We start from the raw sequence: 19,555 nt of genomic DNA, 5'->3' as shown, positions 1-19,555 counted from the left end.
TTTACGGACAGACAGGCAGACAGACAGACAGTTGTTCATTGGCCAGTTGGCTGCCAGTTGGCTGCCATGGTCGCTGCCTGCGCTGGCACACCGAGGTGGTCAGGCTGAAATGGGTGGCTCTGTGTGTGTGTGTAAGTGTGTGCATGCCTGTGTGTGTGACTCACTCCCACCTGCAGGGAGACAGAGCAGTGCCAGCCGCCAGGCCTGGAGAACATTACTCACCGTCAGGACCGACGTCTCCGTTTGATACACACATACACAAATATTCAGCACACCACTGAATAATAAGTCGGTGTCCTGCGTTGCCTGACAAAATGTGCCCACCTGCAAATAAAGTACATGCTTCACTGACAGGAACTTACTGTACCTGAGGAAAGAAAAAACATAGAGAGATTTTAATGTTAAAGGTGCTTTGTGTATCTCAATCTATAAAATGATTCTATAATGATCATAAACAACCTACACCATTGGCAAGAAGTATTGCACTGCGTTTTATGTTGTGAATCATCTTGTGTGTAATTTTACAACAAAAAAAAAATCTGCTCGGTTGCTTTATGGCACAAAATCAGAATAGAGTGCAGAGTTTGTGCAGTAAGGGACTGTATGAAAAGTGTACGGTTTCCACCTTCCCCATTACATAAAGCTATTTATTGGTACAATTCATTAGCTATTAATAACTGCAGAAAGAATTTATGATGATTTACTCCTATTTAAACCTTAGGATTTGAATGGAGTAATAGTTTGCATATAGCCACCAAAATGCACAATAGAAGTGGAACTAGCAATAATTGCCAAAATGATAGCAAACATACTAAAATGATTTACCAGATTTTCTGGCAATTTTTAATTTTTTTTACCACAAGCTGTCACTCTCACTTTATATGATACATTTACATTTTTGACATATTTACCTTACTGCTCAGCTTCCTCACCACACACCACTAATAATTTTTGTACAGTCCCTAAAGTGAGCTAACTGATTTTCCAGAGTTTGGACTTAAAAAAAAAAAAGGCAAAAAAATATATATATGAATATCATCCTTTAATTACAAAGCATTAACAAAAGAAGCCATAATCCTCTTTGCAATGGGACAGACTGTTTAAAGTGAAAATATTTAGGAAACAACACTAACTGCAAACCTAACAATCCCACTGGTGTTCAGTAGAACCAATAAATGTGAAGTCTTAAACCAAGGTATCAAAAATATAAAAAAACAAAACAAAAAAAAAAAAAAACAGATAAGTCCCCCTTTAACTTCTTTTCTTTACTGCATTCAATGTCCACAATTTAACCATCAGAAAAAAGGTTTTATTATTATATTAGTAAAATCAGATACACTTTATAGTACAGAATGAGGTGAATACCAGAACAGCAAAATGGCTGATTTTCCTAATGCTCTTCTTCAGTACAAAATGAGACTTCAAGTGCCATGTGACAGCAGAGCATCTCCATTACAACACTGATGAGAAATAAAACAGCTTTTACCACAAAGCAAATCAGGCTTTGGCGCTGAAGCTGTGTGAGTGACACTGATCTCTCTGTGCATGAGTGTGTGCATGCCTGATCTTCATCCATCCATCTATCCATCCATCCATTTACTCTAAGCTCTTAAGCAGCACTGCTGTTAAAAAGTCCCCTAAAACTCTAAGCCAAGAGCGATAACATGAGCGGCAGGAGGATAACGTTGATGTAATGTCAGACGCACACAACTGACACCCAGTGTTACTCTCGTGTTAACAAAACCCATCACGGTCTGTCTGTCCGTCTGAAGGCACCCGCTAATCTGCTCTTAATCACAAGCTCTTATTTACAAAAAAAAATACATTTTTTATTAATGCAGCGGAGGGGGAGGGGAGTGAGGGAGAGGAGGATGATGGTGATAGTGGTGATGATGATGATGATTTTGTGATTAAATGATGCCATCGTTGTGTTGGTGGATTAGGACGGGCATGGAAATAGATTAGTTCTGCAGTGGTTTTGCATCATGATTGGCAGGCCTCCAAAAGCTCACTCCACACACTCCCTCTCTTCTCTCTCTTTCTGTCTCTCACGCTCTGCTAAAACAGAGTTGTGTGGAGGTCTATGGTTTGTAGGCTGCTAGCACCACCCGCTGGTAAAGAAAGACACAACATTAATGTGTGTTTCTCTGCCCCACATACTGTAACTTCACTTTAAAATGAGAGCAGGACTGCGCAGTGGTAAGGCAGATGGATCAACCAAAAAGGTTACAGGGTCAATTTTGTTGTAGTGTTCATTAATAGCCATGTGCTCCGTTAAAGTTAACACCAAATGTGATCTTTCAGAGTAGATATAGATGCTTATGAAATGAAATTAAAGGGAAAAACCTCAATAAATGAGACAAGGAGCATAACAAATGCAGATGCTTCCGTCCAGGGCGCAGGGTGGTTACTGAATGGTGTGATGCGAATGAAAATGATGTAATCAAAACACCAAATGAGGGAACAAAACACAGAACAGAGGCATCAGAGATTATGATTCATATCCCGAGTCGCACATGTGGTTGGGTAACAAAAATACATTAATTGAAGTGAGGAAAAGACTATTGTTTCAGTTAAATATTGGTTCAGCAAACGCATCCTGTCTCATGTCACCGTTGCCTTTTTTCAGTATTTTAACAAGATCATGACTATGAATGACTATGAGTGCCTACACATAAATATAAAAAACATTAATTATGCTTTAGCTGACACAAACGGATGTTGTAGTGCAGAGTGGATATAGGGAAAACAAAAAAACACATTGTCAGTGAACATTTTCTAGATACATTTAAACATTTTGCAACTAGGTAGATGCGTTCATAAAAAAAACATTTCCTTTCTTTTAATTATCTTGATAAAAAAGATGTTAAAAATGTGATTCAATATGTTTCTCTTAGTAGTACATAAATATAATTAAGAGAAAAGTTTGGTTTTGGAAGCTTGTGGAGGCCCAACAGCTTATTAAGATCTTTTTTTCCTTTAATTTGTCACCCATCTAAATAAGGAAGGCCCTGTATTGGATTTTGTCTCACAGCAAGCAGGATTTTACTGGGGTTTTTTCCTCCTGTCAAAACACAGGTGGATTCAAGACTCTAAATGACCCATAGTGACCCATGAGTGTCTGAGTGGCAGCCTATCAGTGTTCACTGACAGCACTCCGTGGGTCTTCCACCCAAAGCATGCTTGGTCATTGTACTGTATTTCACACGCTACTGACAATGGACTTACCTGCAAAGATCCATATTGTGGTTTCATTGTATTAGTCTCTATACCTCTTCTATGTATTTCTTTTTGTATAATATGAACATCAGTTTGCATCTCTAAGAAGAAAACTTTGATTTGACTGCTATCAAAACCTGAAGATGATCACAGACGTTTATTGAGCCATGAGCTGTTTTTGGCCCAAGAACATCAATCCAGCAATGCACGCTGCTGTGGGTGTTAGAGAGCAGAAGGACAGATTTGATCTCTGAGAAGACTGTAAATTTGTGGGTGACCAAAAGTCACTGATATTCATGATGTATTTCTCCCTGCAAATGCTTGAGATGAATGTCAGTTTGCATCCTTAGAAAGATGTGTTTGCTCTTTGATTTTACCACCATCAAAATCTGAAAATGATGTTTATTGCGCCACGAGGTCATAGCTGTGCTTGAAAAATGCAAGGTGCAAGGAGTTAAAGAGCATTTACGATGAGTTTTTCCTCTCTGAGAGTCCAGTAAATGTGTGAAGTTCTGGAAAGAGAGACTGACCACTTCTCTGCCCTTCAGCATCAGCGATCAGCAACCATTGCTCCTCTCTCTGCTTCCTCATTAGGAGTCTGAGAGAAACAGAACACAGACACACACACTCACACACACACACATAGACCCTCCCGCATACACATACAAATGCAGTACACTAACAGAATACACATGCACAGTTTGATTCTAATTGGGTGACCCAAAGCCATTGATATCATCTGCTATGGTGTGAGACCACAATCTCACCCAGAGCGACCGGCGGCCTCTTCACTCACACCGCCTCCAAAGAAGACTGGAGGAGTGAGGAAAGGAGGAAGGGTAAAGAAAAGACAAATAGAAGACAAACTGGCCTAAGAAGAGGAAGAAGAAGAGGAAGAACACAACAACAACAACAACGACAAAAACACAAAGTGGCGCCGAGTTCATTAATTAGAATTTCAAATTGGACAAACTCAAGATGACAGCGTTGCGCTTGTCAAATCAGATCATGCCCTGGCGGGGTGAGAGAGAGGGAAGAGAGAGAAGGAGCCACACTGCTTAGAGCCAAATACCACTCTTAGTAGCTGAATGGGTGCCATCTCTCTCTCTCTCTCTCTCTCTATCCTTCTCTCTCTCTCCCTTTTCCCTTTCTCTCCATTTCCTCTGATAACGCCAACCGCCTCCCCTCTGTCCCTGCGTGAATGTCACGGCCGCCTTAACAAGAAGTGACAATTAAAACATCATCAGCATCTTCAGGCTGAATGGGAGCGGCCTGCTGGGGTCCCTGGTTTCTGTGAAGGACGGAGGAAAGGAGGGAGGGACGGAGGGAGGCAGGGATGGAAGGAGAAAAAGTGTATAAAAGAGATGAAGGAGCTGGAGGGAAAAAAACTATGAGCCGAGAGAAAAGGAGAGAGATACATTGGCAACATATACAACACCTAATTGTGCTTAATGCCAATGAAGCAGAGTTAATAGAATTGATAGATGTATGTTTGGAGCAGGGTGCCTGGTGTAAAACAAGTTAAATGTCTGGATGACAAAAAAACAACACAAATAAAACAGAAATGTGAAACTGGTAAACATGAAGCCCATTATTTTATAATGCAGGACCATCAGGAATATGGTGGAAAAACTGCATTATATATATTAACTGTCATGTAATTGTCAGATTTTATGAGCAGTTTCATGCTTTTGTTTATTCCTTTGCAAAAATGTTTGTAGGCCTGCATACAGTGACTTACCAGAGTATGCAACTGTGCAACCCAATGCGATGTGAAGTTTTGGCGGACACTGTATCAGAGAAGAATTGATAAAACCCATTTAAATGGTACTGGTAATGTAATATAGTACAATATAACATCATAGTGTAACTACACCCTCAGAACATTTGCATTTTCCTTAGAAAGTTTAGAGTCTCAGCTGTTCAGGCTGCAGATCTTAATGTAACTCTGAGTGTGTTAAATCAGCACCTAGCTAGTGTTTCCATCTCTTCATACTCAAACACTGTTACATACTGTAGTTATGAACTGTTACCTCAGAGGCATGTCAGCTCTCTGGGTGGACAAGCGAATCTCCAATCAACATTTGTCATCTCAAAGTAAATATCAATGAAATAACAGCTTGAATATGATGTTTAGTTTTCCTGAAGTGGTTTCTGACTAAAGGCACCATGCCTTTAAACGCAACGTGTCTGCACCTGTCCAGATGTAATTTAGATTAGATTAGATGTAATTTTAGTGATCCCTGTGGATGAGTAATGGAATGTAGCTTGAGAAACTAATTTATAGCTAATCATTATTGAGCAAAGTGTTTAACTGTGAAGAAAGGAAAGGCAAGAAAAGGAATCCACACTAGAGGATAAGACACTGTGATACGTGCTGTGGTTATTTCACCAGTGGCCTAGATTAAGCCGGCTAGATGGTGTTTGGCATTTTGAAGTATGTGTGTGTGTGTGTGTGTCTGTGTGTGTGTGTGTGTTCGTGCACACTCACTGGGCTTTACACCAGCTGTGCCACTGCACACAAGGAAGGAGCTGCCGCCAAAATGAGCTGTCTTCACAAAGAGCCAAAAATCATCCAGCACGCCACTGGGCACACACATATACACACACACACACACACATATAAACACACATTCTCACATATGTGAATACATTGCACAGACAGATGCGGACATACATAGGAGATCCCAGTTAAAAAGGTGTGAATTTAATAGTGGACAAAACTTATCTCCTTAGTTTTCATTTTAAACCTCTAAAGTGTATCATCAATTATGTCACTAGAGTGTGTACACATGTGAACATTTTTGCGTGCATGCGTGTGTGTACGCATGTGTGCAGAGCCAAACAGCCAAGTGCTCTCAGGTTTGATGGCTTTCTGTTATGACTCCATTATGCTGATGGCTTTGGTTCTGTTCCAGGTTCTCTATGTGTGTGTGTGTTTCTGTGTGTGCGTGCGTGCATGTGTGTGTGTGTGTGTGTGTGTATATGGTGGCAGGAGAACACTTGCACTCCACAGCATCATTAAGGATTGATGAAGCGTCTCTGCAGAGCCTGGCTCTGACTCCTGAGAGGATCCCAGGCTTCCTCATCCAGTCCAGGAGTCCACTCTACTTCTACTCCCCACACCATGGCTGGAACACCCCAGATCACCCAACACCACTCTCTGACATTGACACAGGTTTAGGGACCTCCTCTGCTAATGCAAGCTTCAAGGTGTGGAAATTAAGACACTGAAGACAAACCAGACACTGGTGTCATAATGTCAGGTCATGTTGTTGATTGTTTTTTAAAACATCTACCCAGATGTTTAACAACATTTAACAATGATTATTTCTAAACCTGAATATTTTCAAAAAGAATTTTAAAAAACCTACTATATCAGTCAATCTAATTGAAATCAACACCACCGCCTAATTTTAACAGCAGAGGAAATGGGCTTCTGTTAGTGAACCTATTTACCACTTTTTTACTCTTCAGCCTTGTTGCTATTATAGTTACTAGTTGCTATCTAGTTATTTATTTTCTTATTTATTGACTTATTTCTCCAGATAGCCACGAATATTTTTAATGAAAATAAGGAACAAAATAGCTCTTTTGACTGAAACATCCTCCATATAATAAAAGATACAGAGGTGAGATGTGTGAGGGAACACTCTCTTCACATATAATGCTTTCTATACTTTCTCCGCATCTCCTTAAGTACCATATCAAGGAAAACTAAAATATTATGAATATTATTCAAATATTATATTATGAACGATGAAACACACAACTAACTATTTTATATAAATTCATTTGTTGGAACAAACTGACACATAGAGGTAACATTTGTTCTATGTTAGATAAATTTTGTGTTATTATACTTTGAAAATCTTTAATATAGTAGTTTAAAGCTGCTATAATCAATATTTTTATATTAACAATGGATCAAATTACTATGTGTAATGTGAAAGGGGTCACTAGTGATGAACCCTGAGATAATTATCACCCCACTCAGCAGTTGCCCTCAGCTCTATAAAGCCTTAGTGTCTTGCAGTTCATTGTTTTGGTTTTCTGGCCCACAACTTTACAGTTTTGGGTCACCCTCACCACTCTCAACACTGACCCTGCCTAACACAACAAGCAACTGTTTTCAGTGAAAAAGCTCTGATAAATCCACTGTCCAGCACCAAACAAAAGACAAAGTTAGCAATTAGCTGGTGATAGTGGAGCATTTACCAACTAAAGAGCAAGATATTTCCCTCAGGAGATGGTGAAGACCAAAACAGAGCTAAAAGTAGAGTGAATATTGGACTAACTATCACTGGGTATCCAGAGTCAAGGCTCTAAATGACTGCTGTTGTTGCTCCGTATGGCTGGGTGTGTAAATAGGTGACTGTCAAATCAACTCTGTATGGTGATAATATATCAGAGTTTTGTATAGCTTGTTACACTGCCCCAAGTGGACAACAAATAAATGAATCCAGGTTTAACTGCAAGAAATAAGACACTACATAATGATCACAGTAAGATATCACTGTATATGGAGGTACTTGGATCCGCCTTTTAAATATAGTAAAAATGTGCAATGGTCAGCTGAACGTTTCTTGTGCTACAGTATATTTACAGCAAGAGACGAGTAAGTGGTCTGTAAAACTGACAGAACACTGACAAAACCCCCACAAGCTTTGGGCCATTTCACAGACTATTGAATTTTATTTGTCCAGCACTACTGACCTAATAACAAGCCCCGTGAGATACTGCAGTAATGGAACAACTGTACTTTAAGTGTGGTAATATACAGTGTATTACCTATGGATTTCCACCACATTTGTTTGATGTTCTTACCTAAAGGTAATGGTTACAATTCCCTGGCTATAGAGTTTTAAAAGAATATTCTGTTTATAACACAACCTTCAAACTTTTTGAGACATTAGCATGAACTCTGAAACACAGGTTTAAGTGAAGCTGAAAAGACTATCATATATGATATGATATATCATAGTTCAAACTGAAAATTGAAATTTCATTCCCAAAACACTCAGTAAATCTGGATTTATAGCTCTTTACTTAACTGTAGTTTACTGTAAAACTTTTAGACCACATGATTTTAAATTCATGTTTTCATGCCATACTACACATGAGTTAAAGTCCCCCTATAGCTGCTTCGTAACTCTTACACAAGTGATATGAAATCCTTTGCAACTGTGCTATCTGACATATTTTTTTCTCTTTTCATGCTTTATCAAAGCCACAGCTGAATCCTGGATGTTGGTTAGAAAAGGAGATGAGAAGTAGCAGAACAAGTCATGGTGGCAGGAACACTGTAAGTTATTATGCATTATTGCATTAGACATTAGCCTACTTTTGTTAATTATTTTGGACAGTTGTGTATTTGCCTTTAATTTAAGTTTAAAAGGAGGTAAAGTGCTACAACACACTTGCCGCAGAGCCATTTTGGCTTCAACTTTGGCTCTACAGCATATTGCAGTTAGACTAAAAATATTGCACATACATGTTTGCATAGGTCTTTGTTATTACATTATGGTATGTCTCTCTGTAAACACTTATCATCGTGTGTGTATGTTTTCCAGGCTTCTTCATGTCTGCTACACCAGGAAAGTCCAGTCGCTGGATGTACGGCCGTACTGTAAGAGAACAAAGGTCATCAAAAGGTTACAAGCGAATCTCTGATCCTCTGTGTCCCAAGTAGTAAAAAAAGAAATCTCATGTCACTTAGCACTAAACTTCTCTCGCCCGCCACCGCTTAATTGCGAGCAGAACTCAAATCACAAAAATGAAATCAAATATCCGTAAGCAAATCTGCAAACTCAGCCCCCAACAGAACACAACACAACAGAGAAAAGGGACTATAATAAAAATCAAAACAAAATGTTCCCCAATCCATGACAGCCGCGGAGACAAATCCAATTATTTGTGTCTCATGTTGCAAATTTGTTCTAATGGTCGAAGTGAGGAAGTAAATAAACGCCTGCGAAGGGGAAACAAAAGAATGTGATTTCTAATTAACTTGAAAGAGGAACAGCAGGGCGACTTAGTAAACCCATCTTTCATCTGCTGCCTCAGACCACTCGTTTGTTTGTTGCACAATGTTGTCTTCAAGAGGGGCGGGAGGACGAGTGTGTGTGGGGGGGATAACACTGTACTGCTTCCCTCCAAATGAAATGTCAACAGATTTAACTGCACTGCGGAAGGAGTGCAGCGTTTTCCAGCGTTTTGTCGATTTTATTGTTCATTAAGCTTCGCAGCCGCCCATTCCTTCCCCCCCTCCACCAAATCTTCTTCCTCCTCCTCCTCTCCCACTTGTTCGAGGCTTCATTTGCAGCATCTTGGCTTTGAAGATCACAAACGGCTGAGGCAATAATTGGGTTTGTGCAATTACAGCGAGCTTAATGAGAGAGAGAATTCAGGAGTTTGTCTTGCCCCTATCTCCAACTCTCCGTGCTCAACCATTAGGCCGGCAACTGTCTCTGTCTTCCGCTGTCTCTCTGAAGCACTGTCGACGAAGGAAGATGTTATCGTACGGGATGAAGTGGTCAACACATTCATAACATGCACAAACGGTACACACATCACATATGCACACAAGGCCTGGATGATGGAGAGAGCAGATATGCTAATCTCCTGCCCGTGACTGACCAGAATGACAAAAAACAAACACAGATGCAGCACAAGACAAGTAAAGAGAGAAAGAGAAAGACAAAGCAAAAGAAAAGATTTCAATTGGAGAGATAAGCCACATCAACTAATCAGTGTTTAAAGGACGTTTAGGAGACCCAGAGGCCACTATCTGCTCATATAGTTTCAAAGAAAGCCTGTAGCTCTCAAAGTTTTCAATGCAAATCCAAGACTCTTAAACAATCAAGCCAGGATACAGCGACCTCTGATTCTGCTCTAGACAGGAGTACTTGTGAGACACTGGTAAACCACAGGGACACACCGGTTAGATCGAGCACGGAGGTCACCTAGAGGTGGCATCATGTACAGTATAATGTTGTTCAGTTTAGCTCAAAGATTTGTAGTCACTGACTGTATGTACTTGATTCATTGTTTTTAAGCCTAACAATCACCATTCGTATTGCTTCATGTTAAGGCGTTGCCTCTTGACTTTCTTCTGTTCACTTAAAAGGCCTAAAAACTCTGCAATCAGTAAACTTTTAACCGAGGAAGTAATACATTGTATATCACAGCTGAGCAGACAATAGTGCTTTTGGTCACCAGTGAGGGGAGCTCAAGTGCATCAGCGCTACATAGAGAGTCCACAGTGACGCTAGTGGCTGTGAGAGTGGCTTTTTTTTTAAAAAATTACCACTAAACATCTGAGGCTGGAGGGAATGTCTTAGTTTTGCAGGTATTTGGAAGTGAAGTGATCACCCAAGCCATTAGAATTCATTATCTAGGGAACGTGAACGTGCGTGTACCAAATTTCATGGCAATCGATCCAATAGATGAGGTAGGTCAGTCTGGATCCAAATGGTAGACCAACAGACCGACCTTCACATAGACATCCATAGAGCCTTGATGTTAGCATGGCTAAATAAAGTTACTGATTTGGTCAGTACTGGAGTTATACATTCATTCGTTCATGAAATGAACCTCTGGTCAACAGAAATCTGCAAGGTATCCTAAAAGGTACCCTTTAGTTTTAGATGATGATTAGATGGTGACATAAAGAAAAATAGAACAAGGTATTGAGTATGTGGTTAGATTAGAAATTTGGTTTCTGTTGTCTAGTGAGTATAACATCACGTCAGTCTGTTACATTGTCATATTCCACTATGGTGACAGTCAATCTACAGTACATTAGGTAGGTTCTTGTAATGCTTTTTCATTGACTTCCTGTGTGATTTCTGTAGCCACACACCTTCTTATTTCATTTGTGTCATGTCATATCTTATCTTTACACTCTGGTGAAGGCTTTTGCCAAAATGTACGGGCTGGATCACATTCCATTCTTATTCCATACCCATACTACGAATAGACTCATTACACAACACAGTAACACAGTCAGCGATACATAACACACTCATTAACACCAATCAAGCCTCCAGCGAAGAACATTATGGATCTGTTTAAACCTGCAGTTCTGTGTCAACAGTAGATGTCGCATGTTTGTAGGCAATGTGCAATATTAGCAAATCATTGCTCATTACCTAAAAAGATATTTCACTTATAATGTACTTACAGGCAAGATAATACATGTAGCGGGTGTGCAATGAATAAGGGCCGATAGGGTTTGTTCAAAAAACAGTAATTTTATCTTACTGCGTTACATAATAACCAGTCAGATAACATTCCTGCAGTGCAATTATGGAGATGCAAGATAAGTTCATATTTGGAGGGAATATTTGTTTTTGTTAGGCCTTGCATTTGATCAACCATATTTCCAGGGAAGTGAGTCAGTGAGAGCATTTGTATCTATTTCTCTTTATGATATCCGTACATTTCAGATTGGGAGACCTAATAAGACTTAGTTTCCAATGTTCCAGGCTTTTATGTTTTAGGATGCTCTCCTTCCAAAATCTACAATCACATCATTTAAGGCTTTATTCAAAGCTACCCATTACTACATGAAAACACAATCCTCAGGGTGACAGGAGTGTAAAGAACACAGACGTTCAACCAGCTGTTACTGAGCGAAGGGAAACATCTGTGGTGTGTGTGTGTGTGTGTGTGTGTGTGTGTGTGTGTGTGCGTCCATCAACCTGTATATCTGTGAGTTCTTTTGCTATCCGTGAAGCCAGCTGTGAATTTTCTTCCTGACAGGGTATGTGCAAGTTCTAGAAAAACACACAAAAACACATACAGTTTTATTAACACAATCAGCTCTGTGAATCTACTTGTTACATTAAAAAAAAAGATGAGAACATGGTGGATATTAAATAAACATATAATGATATTAAAATAGGAAGCCACAGGGTTCTGACATCCTGCTAAAGATAAAAACAGTCCATGTGGTCACAAGAGACCATGAGCCACATTCATCAAAGCACTAACCATATAAAAGTTTAAAACTATTTTACATGTAAGTGCTTACTGTAAAGTAATTAAAATTTACTACTCATATATTAAGTTCATGAACAAAGACCACACCATTTGTACAATATAAAAACTTGTTTATTTGGATTGGTGACAAGATTCAGGAAAAATTGGATCAGGGTCATGAACGGTGGGATGAAGGGGGTTGATTGCTGGGAGATGAACAGGAGCCGGAGATAGGTTGAGGTCTTATATACTATAGTATGATTGGCGTCAAGGGGAGGGATAAAGGGGGTCAATTGCATGGGAATGAATGGACGCTGAATGGAGTCATGATGTGGCTGGAGCATCTAGGAACCCCGGGGTTGAGACTCAGGGTGGGGGCGCATCTGGGTGAGCTTTCTACTTCATCATCCCCCTGTGGTTTCACAGAAAGAACCTGGGACGGCCAGAATTTGAACACAGGACCTTCTTTCTGTGAGGCAACAGTGCTAACCACTGAGCCACCATGCCACCCACTGAAAGGGGAGAGAGGAAAAGAACGAGGTTTTGGGGGGAGGGTGTTGTAAACCGAGAGTAACGAGAGAGAAAGGGGTTAGACACGCACAGGTGATTGAATTAGTGAGAGAGAGCGAGGCGTGGTCTTGTTCCTGAGCCTTGGTTATAATAACTTCATTTAACTTTTTTATGGTGTAAAAAAAGGGATTCTCCACTCAAGTTATTACAAGAGCAGAAAAGGGCAAGATAAGATGTCTTCAAGTATAAATGTATATTATTATTATTATTATTGGCTGTGATCATTTTCAGGGTACAAAAAAGAGTTTGAGGACAGATATTTTCACCAATTACTGTATTTGTTGAGTCACAGCATCTTAAGAAGGTTTAAGATAAGTCAGCTGGAATTATAGAGAGGAAATGCCTGCAACCATGAGTCGGTTTTTATTGTTTCTCTAAATTTGAGGAGCACTTGTTAGCTCAACAAAAGTATGCCATTCTTGAAAGCCCAAAATAGTTGTTGGTTATTTTCATATAAATTAATATATAATTAAATGTAACTGACTTTGATTTATATTAGTGAATATCAGTGATAGATACAGAATATGTTTGTATGCTCCTCTGTCTTACCTCTCCCTGATACACAATGTGTCCAATAGGGCAGACCATGCAGGCAGTGCCGGAGCCAAACATCTCTTTGACCCGCTGCTGCTTCAGAGCGCAGCACAGCTGGCTCATGGTCAGGTAACGCTCCGTCACCTTGAATTCACCCTGGGAGAAGAAGAGGGCAGACGGACCAGAGGAAATGTATCCTTGCATGTTGACCTTTAATGTTTATGTCATTTGCATTAATATATGACGGGAAACATAATAAGAGTCTTAGATTTGGACATCAGAGGCAAAGAAAAATGACTGCTCAGAAAGTGGTGTGTTTGTCTTTCTCACCCATTTCCTGGTTAGTTCCAGGATGCTCCTCCGGGTAACACCTGGGAGGATGATGCCATCAAGAGGTGGTGTTGCAAGCTCCTCCTCTAAAAAACAGGAACAAAAATTCAAATCTGAAGTTTTTGAGGCAAATAGAAAAAAGATGCTGTGTGCCCTGAAGTTGTAATGAAGATGTCCTGCCAGTAGAGGTCACATTTGTTTAATATCCAAAGCATCCTACTTATTAAAAAAAAAAAAAAATCACTTTACAATAACCTACATCACAGCCTGTGGTCAGCCAAGTGTGACTAACCTCCATCCTCATTGATCCAGTACAGGAAGATGTTCATGGTTCCTGCCTCAGTGATCTGGTGATCCTCTCCATACAGCCACAGCACCTGCTGACACCCATAATCCACTGCTTCATACTGGGCAAACAGAGAGCATCCGTAGTTCCTGCAGCAATTCAAAGCAACAATTGAAATGACTTTAGCTACTTTACTGTCTACAACACCGCATGCAACTGTAAATACTGTACAGTGAAGTGAGAGACATTATTTTATCTCCTGTCCCAAAAAAGCAGGATGCACTTTATTTTTTTAAGTGACAGTTTCCAGCAGAGACTTTGACAGGATATGAAGGCTTTTCTTTAAAGAATCCTAACTGAGAATTATTGGATTAGATTCCAGATAAAGTGTAAAAAACTAGAACAAACTGTAATTTATCTTCAATAATGAATCAAACCAAAATTTGACGAGTGTGGTCCTAAAGATTTGTTGACTTGTTCTCACCACCTAGATGATCATATTGGAGTTGACTGCATTGTTTATCAGTGAATAAAAACTAAAACATGCATATATTATGTGCCTACCCACCCTCCCATCTTGCAGTCTCCAGTTCCTCCTTTCCAGGCCCGCGTGTACTTTGGGTCGGCCCACAAGGAGAGGCCCTTTGCATCAGTGTTGAAGTAAGCGCCCACTTGACACAAGATCACATACAGCAAGGCACGAGCAGGCTTCTTTACACCCAGAGATGGCTACAATGGGACACATAAAGATACACAAATTCAGTTGCAGTTCCAAGACCAAAAAGCAGAGCAGAACCACTATAGATCCACCTTACCTCAGTGCTGATAAATGTCGGTCTGATGTACACGCTGGCTGAGTCTGACTGAGGAACCCAGTCCTGGTCAATCTCTACAAGTCTCCTGATGCACTCCAGCAACTCTGACTGATCAAAGGCCTGGAGGAGGGAGAGAGGGAGAGAAAGCATGGGAGAAGACAAGAAAAGAATGATGGGAGGCACTTAGATGAAATATCAGAGGAGAGAGTTGAAATTGTGGCTTAAGTTGCAGTTTGACGGCAAAAACAGTATTTCCTTCATCACTGTCACCTATCCTTTCATCAATCCATCCATTCATTCATTCTTCTGTCAAACCTCTTTCTTCACATCCATCTTACAGGTAGACAAGCTCTCTTGGCAGAGTTGGCCATGCGGTTCATGTTGAGCATCGGTCTGAAGAGACGCAGTCTGTTGTCATCCCCGCGGTACGCCTTCAACCCTTCAAACAGCTGGTGAGAAGAGAAGAGAAGAAGAAGGTTATATCTTTGAGGAGTCATATGAAGCGCTATTTTTGAATCACATAGTAAAAAACTAACTACATTTTAGCAAAGGAAAGGTATAAAAAGTAAGGCTAAAGTTTGAATCCTTCATTGTACCTGTATGCCGTAGTGTAGTGACGAACAGGCCGGATTAAGTGACAGGTTCCCAAATGGCTTGATGAATGGAGCCTGCCAACCCTCAGTTGCACTCCACTCTATGGTCAGCATGTGGTCAGTGAAGACCGTCCCGAAGGCAAACACCTCCGATTTGGCCTTTAGAGTGGAGGACAGCTGGATCACCAGGTCACTTGCCTGGTGTAAACACAGAAGACAACAGCAGAGGAAATAGTGACAATTCAGACTGAGTCTGAGTGTTTTATGCAATAATGAAGCCTGTATCATTTTTTAATTTAGGGATTATTATGCTCATATTTCACCAACTAATTACTTGTAAAAGAAAGAAAAAGTGCCCCTTATTAGCTTCCAGAGGTCTTGTGTTATCTTCCTCCTCAACATTCCTCAATTTACTCTTGTTTTTACTCTTATATTGTTTCATAAAACCTCTATTGCACCATGTCAGGCATATTGTCTACATGCTGTGGCTTAATTTGCAGTCCTCACTTCTTAATGTGTATAACATTACTGATATATGATTGTATCTACTTGTCAGAGAAAAAACACATTATATTATATATAAATTCAAACTTGACAGTGGCTGTCAAAGTTGAACAAATGTGTTAAACAAAACTAGCAATAACTTAAACCTGCCTCATAATTTTGAAGGAAAAGGTGTCATTTTTAGGTTGAACCCTGAGTTCTCCATTGTGGAAAGACATAGAAACATCACTCAAAATTGAAAATGTACACTTTTTTTTTTTTAACTCATTGAAGATTTTTTTTTACATATTAATATCTCAAATGACACTGTCTTCATGCTACTAACTATTCCAATTGTTTAACTATCTATATATGTGTTTGCCCAGCAGGGGTTACTACAACACTGTCAGTGTGACAGGTTAATTCAAAGATTGCCATAAGACACCAAGACAGTGACACTGCAGTATCTATGACACTGTGGACATATAGGAATGAATCATAGTCAACAACAGTATGATATTTATCTATATCTGCAGGAACCTCTTTTTCTCATCTAGGCCATTTAATGGTCAAAAGTCAGGGTTAAGTGCCCATAGGCGGAGAAATAAGAGTCATATTCTTCTTCTTCAAACTGCGAGAAAAAAGTCATTGCTGTCCTTTCCTGCTGTTCTGCAAGACTGAATAATGTGCACCTTCTTTTAAAGAGACACTTTCTGGCCCTGCCATTCAGTAAATGATCTGTTCCAATTGGCTGGGATTATCTTTATCTCCTCCCTCCTGGTGCAGAAGGTTGCTTGCACCATAATCCTGGATTACAAAATGGTGTGCAGCCACAGCACAACACTGTATGCATGTGTTTAAATTACTGTGTTTTTTCCTACAGTGTTTTATTTTTTTTCCTTGCAGGTAGTTTTTTAATGGTCGTTCATTTTCCTTTTTAGAAGTTAGTCTGCTCTCCAACTGTTAATCTATATTTTCCTCTGCAAAAGAGCCAGGAATATTTGCTTCTATGTCATCTTTTGGCACTTCAAAAAATAACAGAGTAGGCCTGGCAGTCTTTAAATAGTGAAAGAGCACTATCTATGTCCTTAGAATGCGCCATAATCCCTCTTCACTGTCACCTGCATCCCTCAGTTCACACACACACAGTCCAGCCAGTGTTTGGCTGGGATTAAGTGGCTATAAATATGAATGCGCTGTGTATCCAACCATCTTCCAGTGTGTAGGAGAGCAGTGCAGGGAGGAGAGAAGAAGCACAGGGCTTTTGTAGCAAGCACTCACACAGCAAGACAAGGGCCTTTCAAATATTTGCCAAGTCTGTCTCAGATGACAGGCTTTACCGTGATCTTTAGTGAGTTGATTGATAAAGTCCATCACATATATCAAAGAATCTAACGGGACAAACCAGACTTCATTGACTCACTTCAAATTTTCATTTCTTTCAGTGGAAGCAAAAGTTAGCACACATCTCTTCAAACCAAAGCCAGCTCTCACCTTTGTGTGTGTGTGTCTGTGTCAGTGAGTGTGTCTGCACATATCCACCCTAATCTCTACCTGAGCCTGCTGTCTACTGCTCAGGTGTTCAGGGTCAGAAAACAAGCAAAGCTTCAGCTACTTAGCGTGAGCTGGGAAAGTGGATTCTGCTGAGCAGCCAGGAGGAAGAGGAGGTCGAGCACAGGAGCGGACACTGGTGGTGTCCATCCTTCGCCCCTAAAAACCACGAAAATGGCAACGACATGGAAATTATTCCGGTTGAAGGGAAGATGAGAGCTAAATCAAAAGTCTTAGAAAAGGCTTGGTGAGGTCAAGTGGATTTAATCAAGCGCTGGGATTTCTGTTGGATATGTCTTCCATGTGTTTGTTGTTACAATAACAACACTGGCGAATGACTGTGGCTCTCAGGGGCTTTCGGTTCTGCTCTTGGCAACATGAGGACAAGAAACAGGGCTGGAATATCTTCTATCTGGAGCAATAGGGGGGATTTTTAAGTGTCAGGAAGCCAAGGAATCATCAAGATGCTGCAGCTGGAGCAGCTACTGAGGGTAGGTGCTGTTAAATCATCAAAGGAAGAATGGCATTTAGACAGTGGGCCTGAACCACTGAGGCTTTGCATCCCATCCATTCTACAGATCAATAACCACAACTCATTAGAAAAACTTGTTTCAGTACCTTGAAGCTTGGAATGCTGTTGTCAGCCATTGGGGTGGCGCTGCTTCCCTGAAGACAATTTGGACAATGTTACAGTAATAATAACAGTAGATTTCAAATGTGCATTGTCACTTCATTATGCAAAAAAAAACAAAAAAATTACAAATATTTACTAATAACATGTTGCATTGCATTTATAATGAGTATTTATTTCTATTCATTTCTTGCTATTGCCAGGGTGGGCAATAAACTAGATTTCTTTTTCACGCTTAACAATTATCCTTGAGGTGCATACTGCAAATTTATTCCTATTTAAAAAGAAACAAACAAACAAAACAAATAAAAGAAACCATAAAATTGCAGTAGAGACCCTATGGAGTGTCTTTGCTACTCTACTTTTTGGCGTTTTTCTGAGGCAAAACATTCATATAAACTTCAAAACCCAAATTGGCTCAGGGTTCTTTATGTATAAAATATTTTTGATTAATTATTGTATCATAATAGCGCTTTGATATACAATCACCATCACTATGTACAATGGAAGCCACACTGCACTGTATACTTTATTGAAGTATACTTTATCAAATTTAAGCATCTTTTTAAATGTAGATGTGAACAGAAATAGGCCTTTTGACTCCGTTACTGTACATCAGTGGTCCTTACAAGCCATAACTGGCATAACATATAGCACAAGAGTCACACATTGTCCATATAGGACCTCTGTGACCAAAAACATAATTTGACTGTTTTAATATATAAATTCCTACATGCTCATTTAATCTACTGTGCCTAGTGGATTAAAGCACAACCTGCGTCACCAATATTTATACCCACAACAGTCTTGTTGTAGAATAAGACACATATTACCTTCAGAGCAGGAGAGACGTCTGACTGAAAGGTCGCCATGATGAAAATCAAAGCCGCCGTGCACCTTCAGGTTCCTTCAGCTAAACCGCTTACTAATTGCTCAGGTTGAAACCAGTCCCATTGTGTTGCAATGGCACCAGACAAACATGCAAGTGGACACGGTGACACTACGGTGCTATAAAGCAGTGGCTCTCAAAGTGCGGTCTAGGGACCCCCACGGGTCCTTGAGGGAGTTCCAGGGGGTCCCCAGAAAAAAAGGAGAATCATTTATTTTCACTACAATTCCAATCATAAGTAACACAATGACATAATGTATGACTTTTTTGGTCATGGGTTTCATACACTTTCTGTAATAAAACATCTAAAAGCAAAAATCTTAACAGATGGGAGACCCTGGGAAAAATTCTTATCAAATGGGGGTCTAATTTGTCTAATTTGTGCCAGTTTAGGGGTCCTTGACGTGAAAAAGTTTGAGAACCACCGCTAGTCTATAAAGGACGTCATCACTACCCCTGTATAGTTTTTTTTATTTATTATAGTTTGTTGTACTTTTATATATATAAAAAAATATCAATTATCACTGAAGTATTTACATGGGCGTTGTCTCTGTGAGTGTGGTTGATTTAAGTTGCGACACTAAAAGGGTGACGAACTATGGAGAAACTGACGTAACAATATATTTTTAACCTTTTTTTCTCCTTTACTTTACTAAACTTTTAAAACTC

The 19,555-nt window shown here is 39.9% G+C and overlaps 2 protein-coding genes and 1 long non-coding RNA gene across 5 annotated transcripts in view; 2 read left to right on the top strand and 1 right to left on the bottom strand.

Moving 5' to 3' along the window:
• Nucleotides 1-5,538: 5,538 nt before the first annotated feature.
• On the top strand, nt 5,539-13,437 carry LOC137176273 (uncharacterized). The gene is made up of 4 exons (XR_010925833.1): nt 5,539-6,432; nt 8,450-8,524; nt 8,793-8,873; nt 13,353-13,437. It is a non-coding gene; the product is annotated as an uncharacterized lncRNA (long non-coding RNA).
• bcat1 (branched chain amino-acid transaminase 1, cytosolic) lies at nt 7,121-19,540 on the bottom strand. Of its 2 annotated transcripts, XM_067582468.1 has the most exons (11): nt 18,831-19,540; nt 17,985-18,032; nt 15,336-15,530; nt 15,078-15,188; nt 14,740-14,859; nt 14,493-14,653; nt 13,931-14,073; nt 13,639-13,724; nt 13,324-13,464; nt 11,925-11,999; nt 7,121-8,846 (listed from the first exon to the last, which is right to left on the bottom strand). In XM_067582468.1, exons 1-11 carry the CDS (start codon nt 18,867-18,869, stop codon nt 8,808-8,810), a joined length of 1,158 nt encoding a protein of 385 aa, XP_067438569.1. In that variant the 5' UTR covers nt 18,870-19,540; the 3' UTR covers nt 7,121-8,807. The 2 variants fall into 2 exon arrangements, with proteins under 2 accessions (XP_067438569.1, XP_067438568.1); XM_067582467.1 differs by lacking the exons at nt 17,985-18,032; nt 18,831-19,540 and having other exon boundaries at nt 15,336-17,114.
• lrmp (lymphoid-restricted membrane protein) overlaps nt 15,111-19,555 on the top strand; it is a 40,319-nt gene continuing 35,874 nt past the window's right edge. Inside the window, exon 1 of one of the 2 annotated variants that reach the window (XM_067582455.1) lies at nt 15,111-15,191. The gene's annotated coding sequence lies outside the window, so the exon portion shown is untranslated. Of the gene's footprint in view, nt 15,192-17,654; nt 17,858-19,555 lie in introns of those variants that run through there. The other variant, XM_067582458.1, reaches the window with a different exon arrangement.

This window comes from Thunnus thynnus, chromosome 23, assembly GCF_963924715.1.
Source record: "Thunnus thynnus chromosome 23, fThuThy2.1, whole genome shotgun sequence".
In the NCBI taxonomy this organism is placed as follows: Eukaryota; Metazoa; Chordata; class Actinopteri; order Scombriformes; family Scombridae; genus Thunnus; species Thunnus thynnus.
This window is presented reverse-complemented; position numbering and strand designations above follow the sequence as displayed.